Below are 12,597 nucleotides of genomic sequence, written 5' to 3' on the forward strand. Positions count from 1 at the left end.
ATCCATGCTTAGCTAACACTACAAAGATATTCTCAATGCCCCTAGCAGTTGATTACGAGGCATTGGTAAATAGTTTGCAAAGACACACAAAATGCATAGAAAATACATATCTCAAGAAAAAAGGCCATTTGTTACAATGTCGTTACAAAGCTCCATGGCCTGAACAAGAAAAATATACATTAACAAATGATAGTTACAATAATCCATGTTATACACCTGCAAGGAATGATGACCGCTTGAATATTCATAGCCCTTGCATGCTTTCAATATGGCGGGCTAACATTGATTGCCACTCTGTTACTTCAAGAAAAGCAGTCTTACAAAACATTTCAAAGTATGCTTCGAAATCTGAAATAAGATCAGAATCTTCTACTGAAATTCTCAAAACTATTGTGAATGCAAGTGGTTCTGAAGATACTATCTTATCAACATACCAAAAATTTATGATGGGGATTATAGCAGATCGTGACATCAACGCACAAGAGACTTGTCATATGTTGTAGAAATTGCCACTCATTAGCTGTAGCCGACAGTTTATATCTCTTAATGTTAGTAGGAAAGCACTACATCATATCACAAAATCAAATCATGAAACAGACCTATCAACAAGCTATTTCCATGCTTACATGTAGTGCCCTTTTCATATATTCCACAGCGTAAAAAAACAAAATGACAACTTCGAGAGAAAAAAGCGATTGTAAATGTATATAGACACTTCACTGCCCCTCCCATTGAAGACAGTGATGAATTTGAGATTTTCTATTGGTCTGAGCTCTTGTTGTACAAACCATTCTGTGACATACCATCAGATATAGGGACTTCTAAAGATCAAGTTATAGCCAATTGGAAAGTCTTCAGTTCTACTGGCTATGTTCGGTTGTATGGCCACAACATTGTGCAAGCTCCTCCATCTCAAGATACAGATGATAGTGACACTAATGATTCTCAATATCAAGAAGACTCAAATCTATTTGAATGGGAATTCATATCTCAGATGGGACTGACAAATAAATTTACCAAAGATGAGCTGCAAATGTTAGGGCGACGTGACTATGATATTAGCTACTTGTGGTCCATCGATATTCCAAATCAGCATTTACAGTCCACTGCTAAATTATAATTTCACCCACCTATAAACCAAGCCTTGCCCATAGCCAGTGAGAAAATCCATCTCTCATCTCAACAAAGACTTGCACTTGACATAATTCTACATCATCAATCTAAACAAGTTGTAGCCCAACCTCTCCGAATGATTGTTCAAGGAACAACAGGAACTGGTAAATCAATCTTGATAGATTGCATCAGACAAAAGTTAAATGTCTCTGCAGGCATTAAGACAAACACATTGTTAGTTCTTGTACCTACAGGTGTTGCTGCATATAATATTCAAGGAACAACTATTCATGCAGGCCTCCGAATCCCTATAAAAGAAATGCATCCTTTGACAGGGCAAGCATTGTTCACATTCCAAGAGCATTTTAGGCATGTTAAATATATTCTAATAGACGAAATGAGCTTCTTGGGCCCTAAATTACAATTGAAGATTGATAGTCGGCTCCGCCAAGCATTCCTTGATAAACAACATGAAGGCTTTGGTGGACTCTCCATAATCCTTATAGGTGACCTTGGGCAGCTCCCTCCTATAATGGACAAACCAATTTATGCTTCGCAGTCTATAGCTTTGAACTTGTGGCGATCATTTAAAACAGTTGTAACATTGCATACTGTTTTCTGCCAACAAGGTGCCTCTGTTAAACAACAACAATTTAGAAGCCTGCTCTAGAACATAAGAGATGCACAACCTAACAAACATGACTGACAGATCTTAATGAACCAAACAAATACAAATCTCACTGTTTTGCAGCAAAAGGAATTCAACTCATCAATCCATTTGTTTGCAACAAATGACTCAACAACGCTGCACAACAAAAGAATGTTGAAGGAATTAAATTTACGTATTGCTCTCAGCATTGCACATATTGTGCAACAAACTAATACTGAATATGATAACAATGAACAACTACCATTATAACTACTATTATGTGAAAATCAGCAAGTGATGTTGCTAGCTAACTTGTGGATTGAAGTTGGCCTTGTAAATGGTTCCATTGGCCTTGTTAAAAAAATTGTCTATGAAAACAATACTAAATCACCAGACTTGCCAAAATTTGTTATTGTCCGCTTTCAGAATTATAAAGGCCCTCCATGAGATACATTGCATCCAAATGACATACCCATTACTCCAATTACTCGAGGCAAGCGTACACAGATTCCATTGACAACCGCTTGGGCCATAACTATTCACAAATCTCAAGGACTTACACTGGATAAAGCTACAATAGACATAGGCAACACTGAAGAGCAAGGCCTAACATTTACAGCTATCTCAAGGGTCAAATCAATTGATGGAATACGCATTCATCCACCTTTCTCATTTGAAAGGTATGCAAAAATGCAAAAAAGTGTTTTTACCACCATAAGAAAGAAAGAAGAAGCTCGCTTGCAACAGCTCTATGCTCTCACATCTACATCACAAGATTACAATCTACATCTATGAAATGCTTGCACACATAGGTTTGGCCTTCACTTGTTCACCAATCAAATGGTTGACATTCAGCAACAACCATTCTGCCTTCTCCAGTGCTATTACACAGGTAAAAAAAAATCAATACTAATATATCACAATTCCCACTTCAAAGTGTTTTCTTTTCTGAATATGCTATTTAAATCAAAATTTCATTGCATACAGTTACTTATTCGTACTTTACACTTTTTCAACGACTGTGCAAGTTGCCTTCCCATATACACATTTCGCTTTCTCATCAATACTCCACGGTGATGAAACAAAATTTAAAGCGCCTACAATGCAAGTTCTCCAAACTTTAAAGAAATAACCAACTGAAATCTAACTTGTTTTCCAATTTTTTATTCTGAACAACCCCTAACTATGTCTATCTTTTGATTCTTAGGTGTCTTTACCAAGTTTCCAGGCAAGATACAAGTTGCAGACACAACAATTTTCAAGCTAGATTTCACTTTTGGCAATTCTCTGAAAATTTCATTCTATTGCTTTTTTCACATCATTATTATTAAACAAACTTAATACGTATTCATTGTATTTACCAAATCAATTACCTTTCTGCATAGGTGATTTCTCATCTGTTTATTAATTTTATTACAAATTATAGGTGCAGACCTCCCAGCAAGCAATCTATACCGATCATGAGATTGCAATCACCATGTTCTACTCTACTGTGATGAACAGAACCACGACTATTCCTGCTTGTTTGATACAGCTACCCATTCTTCTACTCAACGGGTCCTACTACACTACGGATTGGCATACATCAGTCTCGCCTGCACCAATGTCTACACCCTCCAAACAGGCAATTTAATAGTCACATTTTCTTCACATGTTGCTACAGTTGAAGTTAGACACCTTTAATTTATTTTGTTTGGAAACAATCATGTTGCAGGCCTTGATAGATTTCACTATATCTCTACTATAACGTTTCTGTTCAAGGTACATAAACTTCATTCCAACTTAAAGTTTGTTCTTCTTCTTCTATAAATTAATGAATGACTGCACTGTCCACCCAGAATTCCGCTTCACCTGGATTTCAATAACTATGTAATTATCTGCAAAGCTAACTCTACCTCAAGCCGATCGTTTACTTCTGCCTGATATGCCGCGCTGCCCGCCATTTCACCACACAAACCATCTCCAACTCTCCTGCATCTTTTTACTATCAAATTAAATACAAGGTTAGAAATAAATTTTTTATTTTTCCTGTTCCTACATACTTTGCATCTCTAAAATATTCTGATAACAATTTCAGCTTCTTGCAGCTAAGCACTTTCAATGTCATCTAACAAAGAAGAATTTTTTCTGCCTCCCAGCTTCAAAACTTTTCACGCACACCACTTTTCACAGGTACTATTTGGCTTTCTGCTTACCTCCATCCCTTCAACCCTCAACAAATTTGCCTCCTTCCCACATTCTGTCTGATTGTTGATTACTAAATTTAATTTGCAGATAGCAAATGGTCAAGCTCATCGCAACATATAATGTATACTGCTCATTTACATTTTGGAACGTTGCCAGCCTATCGGCTTCCCGTTGCACGCACTCAAAAGACGTGCAACCGCTAGTTTTAATTGTGGCGACATTGAATGCAAGCTGGCTAAGGCGTGCGTGATGATGTATCTCCCTCAAAATGATTATAAGCTAAAATCGATCATTTCATTGATCGATTCAGAGCGATATTGTCCTGTGTATATGACTTGGCCGAGTTATCAATATCAGCGAACTCCTTTCATCTTTGGAAGAGATTATGATCTTCTATATTAGCCAATTCACCTTTTGGACTTCAACGATTTTGTCTCGGAGGCATCAGTGACTATATTTCATGTTGTGACTCCATTTTGGCATCAGCAATTTTCCTTCACAAGATTTTGGCGATTTTCACCAGGGGTCGATTTGTATCAGTTTATAGGTCGGCGACTTATCTCAGATCAGCGACCTCTTGCATTTTGATGATCAGCGACCCATCTTAGATCAACAACTTAATCAAATCGATCTTCATCAAGCGTTTTTTGTCATCTCTGTAGGTTGGCGATTTTGATCAACGTTGATAGCAACTTCATCTCTGCAAACCACAACGAACCGTATCATTCTCGTTGTCATCGATTTAATCATTGATGTGAATTCTTCATTAGAATCGGCTTATGTTAGAGGCAAATATTGAGGCGATTTCCATTGGTAAATTTTGAATGAAGGTGAGTTATCACATGACCAACGACTATGTTGGACACACTAATTTAAACCTCTGATATGCTATTTACATAGAATAATGGCCTTGCGACTTTGAAGTTTGACCACCGAGACTGAATTGATTAAAATTTGTGTCTTGAAATACTGCGAATTCATCTTGCAAAGCGATCCACATTTGATTTGAAAAGTGAACTAAAATTACGCTTAAATTTGATCAGCGGATGCCTATTTATTTTAATCACTTCGTAACGATTACCTTCACCCAAGGAGGATAATCCCATTAGTATATTCATTCTCAGAATTAAGTTTAAGACAGGTTATTTTATCAGATTTTGCTTCCGTATTGAATGTGTTTTGATCACTTTCAAGTGTGTAATTAGCATTATAGTTGAATCAAATCATTGTTAATCAATGGTTGAAGGCGTAACCTAGGATTGCAAGGTTTTTATCAAATTTTCATGCCTAGATAATTGATTCCATATTTGGAAGCGAATTTCATTACATGACACTAACTTAGTCAAATATCACATGTGCATGATGGCACGATCGTGACAAGTGCTTTTCAAGGAAGACTCTAAGAGCATCATCATCAAGTCGAAGATCAAGTCATATTGGAGCAATGTAGGCGACACAAACCTCAGACAAGTCGACGTGGACAAATTTCAAGGCATGGTCTACATCACCAGACCAACAAGACCCGCAACACCGATGATAGAAGGTGGCATCGTCAAGACAGTCGACTTCCTCTTAGTAGTGCAGTGCAATAAGCTCATCGTTGGATGCGCGAGGCGCTACAATCTTGATAGAAGAGTGATTACCGCACTAGATGAGAGAGATAGCTTATGTCTTCGAGGAAGCAATTAGCAAAGCATTTCACATACCTCAATTCACGAACGTGATATATGAAATCCATGACAACGCGAAGGCGGTTTACGACAACGATACAGAGAATTTTTTTAGATAGTCAACAGGTATTGGTTATCAAAGATTAAGGCAAGGTCTCATTGGAGAGAACATTGCACTTCAAATCTTTACAATGCAGCTGATACGATCGTCAAGTTGCAAGCTCATGCAAGGCAAGAATAAGAGTCACTCCAGGTGCAATATGCATTTCAAGGCACGATGAGGATCATGCATAGGTAAGACAAGGTCTACGTCGGATGCAAATGCTAGTTATCGCGAATGTAGGTGATCCTGAATGCAAGTGATCGCGAATGTAGGTGATCGTGAATGCATGTGATTGCAGGTGATCAAGGCATGCGATCGTTTCAGAAGAGTTAATCAAAGTTAGAAGGTCGACATGAGCGGAGTCATCACCACATCAAATGCTCGCACATGTTGAGTATCAAGAGATATGCCGCATTCAATTACACACTTATGATGAGTTATAAAGGTCAAGCAAGCTGAGGTGGCACCTAATCATCATTACATCCAATCACATTATTTCACAAGAAGGCATCCAGATTCAGTGAACCTAGCTCATCTAGATAACTACTACATGGGAACAAAGTTCGATGTTAACTACCCTCGTCATCTATTGGTCAAATTTTCTAAGGAGGACATGTGTCCTATCATTTGTAATTGTATCATTGGTCAAGCATTTAATGCTTTGTAATGGGTTCAACAAACCTTAATTAGTGTTTCTATCTTGTAATCGTGACCATTGATCTCAAATCAATCTGAGCCACTGAAATGTAATGAGAGCACTGTAAAAGGCCTCACTTCTTCATTTGTAAGGTTGATAGTCAATAGTTAGAAAATAGTTAGGTCAATAGACATTACATAGATAGTATTTTAGAATAGAGTAGAAAGAGAAGGCAAAGATAGTTGCCAAGACATTGTTGCAAAAGACATGTAAACTTCATTGAAGAAATTGTGAATTCTATGTGTTGATTAAACAATTTGCATGGTCTCTATACTTCTCAATTTTATTTCAAGTTATACAGATGAATGGAAGAATTGTGTGATCAATGGTGAAATTCACATATCCATACTACTAAAACTTTGTTGATGGTAAAGTGCCTTGCATGGTGAATTGGATCCATATTAGGCCATACTTAACTTCAATTATCATTCCTTCGTTGATATGCATCAACATGATGGTGTCTATGCTTATGGTGGTGGCCTTGTGGAGATGTTTGTTGCATGTTGAAGCAAGACTTAGTTAGAGTTTCATCAGAGATCATTCATTGCTCCTACATTATTAGAATTATATATCTCTCAACCCTATCCTTTTTCCCTTTTTTTAATCAAGCGAAATCTCTTGTTCCAGCAGTCATCCGAGCATTCAACATAAGTCCCCTCGTAGGTACACTAAATCACATCAATACCATTGAAGCTATCCGACACATTAAGACCTAACATAAGAGAACCTTGGAGTCATCTCAAGTGATCCTTTATAGATCTTCAACATTTGAGAGTCTTTTTATCAAGAGAGGATAGAGTACCCTTGGTATTTTATTCTGTGTTCGATAGTGCATCAAAACACCATCAACAAAATTGGTGCTAGAAGCAGGACATGATCGACAATGAATACATGAGCATTCGATTCCGGTTCTTATCAAGTTAATTTTAAAGCAGTACACACAAGAAAGGAAAGTGATTGCTAGAATATCGATTGGGCTTACAAACGAAAGAATCATATCACACAACTGGAACCAGTTGAGCTTTCATGTTACATATGAGATTTGCAAGATCTCTCTTATTCCAGAAAATTCAAAAAATCTAAAAATAGAAAATTGAAAAAAAAGGAAACAATTCTCAATTGAGCAACAATGTACACAGTGATTAGTGTTGACATTCAGGTTTGTCATAAGATATTTTGTATTTGTGTCATATGGTTCATTAAGTATTCTTTTTATTTGATACATTATGTATCTTGTTTCACATTAGATATTAATGCCTTTTATGTCTCTGTCTCTAATAAGAAATTAACATCTTATCAAATGTTTTGTTGATAAGCTATTAACAACTTATTACATACAAGATGTATAAGTTATTAATAATCTTTTTCATTAAGGTTTGTAAGTATCAGGTGATAAGGCGTTAATTATAACTTGTTTTACACAAAGATGGTCACTTGATCAATAACAAATCTGTGAGTAATGGCATAACAAAAGACATGACTATGTGATGTTGACCTAGTTTGTGAAAACACTTTGTTATAAACTTACGCAAAAGATACTTTGGCATGATAAAGTGGTAATAAAAATGTCTTTGACTTTGAGCACAAATCGAGATATTCATAATGAGTGTCGATAGACAACATTGTTATCGGATTCAGTTACTCAAGATTATACATTGGCTCCAAAATGTCCTTCCATAGCTGATGAAGAAAAGGCCTATGGGAGAAATGCCAAAGCTAAAAATGCTATACTATGTGGATTAACTAATGAAATACTTGTTAAAGTTATGCATTGTAAAAGTGCTAAAGAAGTTTGGAATAAACTTGTTAGTATTTATCAGGGTGATGATAAAATTAAAGAAGCTAAACTGCAACAACTTAGGACAATATTTGAAAGCCTTAAAATGAATGAAGAGGAGAAGATAGAAGAATATTTTCTTAGGGTAGATGAGAAAATAAATTCTATGAGAGGTCTTGGTGAAACTGTTGAAGACAAAACAGTTATTAAAAAGGTTCTAAGATCACTACCATCTAAATATGACTCAAAGGTCACAATAATTGAAGAGGCCAAAGACTTTAAAAAAATCTCTCTAGATGAACTACATGGATCACTTACTACATATGAAATGAGAATTCAAAATGATTTGCCCTCTAGCAAAGAAACTGCTTTTAAAATTGTGAAGAAATACAAAGCATTAGACTCTGAGTGTGAAGATTTAAATGAAGATGAACTGAATCTTGTTAGAAAACTAAAAAGAGGTTCAAGAAAATATAGGAGAAAACTCCTTGCAAATGCTTTAATTGTGGTAATGTAGGCCACTTTGCAACATAATGCTCTTATGTAAAACCTGGAAATGATAAGGAGGAAAGAAGACAAAGTAAAAAGAAACAATATACCTTCAAAAGAAATAGCAAATATAGAAAGAAAAGTCTTTTGATAGAAGACTTAGAAAATACTGGAAGTTATTCTAAGAGTTTTGATAATGAACAAGAGGAGATTTGTTTCATGGTTATCATATGTTCTAATAAAAATGAGAATAATCTAGAGGTCCATTCAGATAAGGAAGATAAACGAGAAGATGAAGTTGATCTTGAAGGTGAACTCTTGTGTGCACATAAGGAGATTAAGAGACTAAAGATAGAACTAGCAGAAAGTAGAAGGATTGAAGAAGTAACTAGAGAGAAGTTGCAAACTAAAGAAAATATTTGTCAAGACCTAGAAACAGAAGTTGTTGGTCTAAGAAACAAAGTTGAAAGATATCATAATGGTAGATTAGAAGACCTCTTACGAAAACAAAAATAAAACACGGATAAAATTGGTCTGGGTTATGAGAAAGGTGAATGTTCAAACATAACTGATTTGCATGAGAATCAAGGCAATACCCTTGCTAGTTATAACAAACCTACATGCTATGCAAAGTCAAATTTTGGAAGAAGGAGAATATTTTCAAGATTTAATGCATATCTTTCACGATATTATTTTTTATTGGAATCAATATGGCCATAGAGAAAATAATTGCAATATGTTTAAAATAAGGTCCAACTTTCTTTTTAGAATACCTTTTATGACGTTGAACAATTTGAAGTACTTCACCTGCAATAAATTTTGTCACATAGCCAAATTTGGTAGATCTAGTCCTAATAAGCAAAACGAGACTAGTGATAATCAATTTCTGAAGGAGAAAACAAAAATCAAATCTGTTTGGAAACCAAAAGTAAAAATTGCTGAAAAAAATCCATGTTTGTGGAAGTAAATCTTTGCATGTAAAAAATCCATGTTTGTGGAAGTAAATCTTTGCATGTAAAAAAATCCATGTTTGTGGAAGTAAATCTTTGCATGTAAAAAATCCATGTTTGTGGAATTAGCTCCTAGGTGAAAGGATAAAATTATCATAGGTGCTAAATGGATTTCCAGGAACAAATCAAATGACAATGGTAACATTTCTAGAAATAAGGCAATATTAGTTTGTAAGGGATAGTTTCAGGTTGAGGGTATAGACTTTGATGAAATATTTACATCTGTAGAAATATTAGAAGCTATAAGGATGTTTTTAGCCTTCTCAGTTTATAACAACTTTAAAGTTAATCAATTGGATGTTAAATCTGTCTTTCTTAATGAATATCTTGAAGAGGATGTTTACATGGAATAGTTTGAAATTTTTAAAGTTAAAGGTGATTTTGTTTACAAGTTGAAAAAGCACTTGTATGGTCTTAAACAGGAACCAGAGCATGGTACTCTAGGTTGGATAATTATTTGCAAGAACAAGGATTTACCAAAGGAGGCGTTTGTTAGTTATGTGCTCGTTTAACCACAAGAAATGAATTTCCCTCCAAACCATAGGCAATGCATGCTTGTCTTCCCCAAAAAATTGAATATTCAATCTACAAGATTATGTGAATTGCACTGTAATTTTTGTTATCTGCAGAGTTAATTCGATCTTCCCTCAATGGTATTCACTTTGCCATAGCCTATCAAGCTGCTCTTCAATGATATTGATCCTCACTTCTACATCTCTTCTCTTGAATTATTGAACTGCTCTGTAATTCGAATAATGTGTCTAAATGAGTGAGATCGTGTTATGTATATGTATGAGAGAGGCACCCTTTAACAAAGGGTCAACCCTCAAATGATGTGTCCTTTCATAGGGTGGAGGACTTACATAAGGTCGACCCCATAAACAAATAGAAATTATAATTTATATTAAATGGAAAACTTCTTCATTTAATTGACTCATACAGATATGTTAAATATGCATAATCGGAGACTACTTGCAAATTTATGAGTCGACCTTAGAAGGATACGACCATAGATACAAACATTAACACTCCGTCTTAGCTAGGGAGGAATCTTTCTTGATATGTAAGTCACATAGTGATACCCATCATGGCTACTCCCAAAGGGTGGGTCCATCATAGCTACTCCCATGAATGGAAAAAACAAATGAACACAGGTGTTAAGTCATAGAGTCTCTCAACATGAAATCCACCATCGCTACTCCCAGAGGGTGGAACCAGCACTTTCCCCTCAAACTTCTCTCACAAAGACGAATGCATTAACAAGGGCTTGCACCTAAAACTTCTCCCTCATAGAGAAGAATGCATTAACAAGGGCTTGCACCTCAAAATTCTCTCTCATAGAGAAGAATGCATTAAGCAGATCTTCATGATGATGTGGATTCCTCATAAATAGATAAAAACCTTCTGGCCTCCTCGTCCAAGGTTGTTTTTGATGAAATTTTAGACTCCCTGTGAATCTGATATCAACCTTCTAACCTCCTTGTCCAAGGTTGCCTCTGATGGATTGTCAAACTCCCTCTGAATATTTATTCCTCCTCTTTGAAGAAACATCTTCAGCCACCAACTTAAGCTCATTGTGGAAATTATCAAGTTCTTTATTCACTTTTGTATGTTGATGTGCAAGAATTTACAGACAAAAAATAGAGATAAGATATTTTCTATGAAATTTCATTTACTTACACATTTATACTTAGTCATTTATGATTATCATTTGTTTGTTATTCAATATGAGGGTTCTTCCTCTAGGAATTGAGTTGAAAAATTTATATAGCTCCTTTATCCTACAAGAATTTAAGAAAAAAATTATTAAGATAAATGCTCATTCTCCTAATAATGTTAAATCTTGAGCTCTGGCTTCAACACCTCATATTATAGTCCACTATTCTTCTAGACAAAATAGTCAATATTTTTCCTAGATTTGTAGGCCCTTGCATTCCATTATGCTTCAATTTATAAACAAAAAACTTAATTATAATTCCTTTCATCCATCCCATTGATAATTACAAACCTATACCTATTTTGTATAATCCAATGTCCTTTAATCAATATCATCATACTTTTAGAAATGATATCAAGCAATGTATACATCTAAGATATGAAATCCATGAACTTATTTACTCTAATATAGTTGCATAATATAAGTGATAAAGGGATTAAATTCATATCACCTCCTAATAAAAACTTACAAATTTTCATTAAACTTTAATTTTTCCATCCAAAAAATATTTTGGAGAGATTTTTATTAAATAGACATTTATATCAAAACCAACCAAGCATAAAATTTAGTTAATTTTATAAAAACTTTATTTAAACAAGAGAAATCAAAACCTAAGCTCAAACCTAGTATTACATTCACCCGTAGTGATAACTTAATGCATGCACCTCAAGGACTAGTATACATCATGATTACAATGAATGACAAACCCATACATGGGGTGGTCATTGTTATGGTATGCATTATAAATATAATTATAGAAAAGATCCTTTTCACATACTAATTATATAAATAAATTATAATATATTAGAATTCTTGATTGTGGTTCACAATGGTTTCACTTGTACCATTATCAGTTTCATAACCCTTCAAGTCTAGGTTGGACAAAGGATCTTATATGCACCCTTAATTATAATTACCACATAAAAAAAGTCATTTGAATTTGTATCATCCTTTAGGTCACCTCCATGAATGAAATCTGTTTTGTAATCCATAAGTGTTTAAATTTTCATTTTAAGAACAACTGCATACCATATTTTATAAATGATTCTAGCCATTTCTCTGACATGGAAACTTTACACTTTACTACTTTTGGCTACAACCATATTAACCCTTTCAAATAAATGAAGAATCTTTGTTGCTTTCTCACCAAAAATTTACAGCCAATGGAATAACTGAATTTTCTTT

The 12,597-nt window shown here is 34.9% G+C and overlaps 1 protein-coding gene across 1 annotated transcript; it reads left to right on the plus strand.

The window, feature by feature from the left end:
* Nucleotides 1–1,249: 1,249 nt before the first annotated feature.
* On the plus strand, nt 1,250–1,783 carry LOC131865833 (ATP-dependent DNA helicase PIF1-like). The gene has a single exon (XM_059215383.1). It carries the CDS (start codon nt 1,250–1,252, stop codon nt 1,781–1,783), a length of 534 nt encoding a protein of 177 aa, XP_059071366.1.
* The last annotated feature ends 10,814 nt before the right edge of the window (nt 1,784–12,597 follow it).

The sequence above is a fragment of the Cryptomeria japonica genome, unplaced genomic scaffold (genome assembly GCF_030272615.1).
Source record: "Cryptomeria japonica unplaced genomic scaffold, Sugi_1.0 HiC_scaffold_121, whole genome shotgun sequence".
Lineage (NCBI taxonomy): Eukaryota > Viridiplantae > Streptophyta > Pinopsida > Cupressales > Cupressaceae > Cryptomeria > Cryptomeria japonica.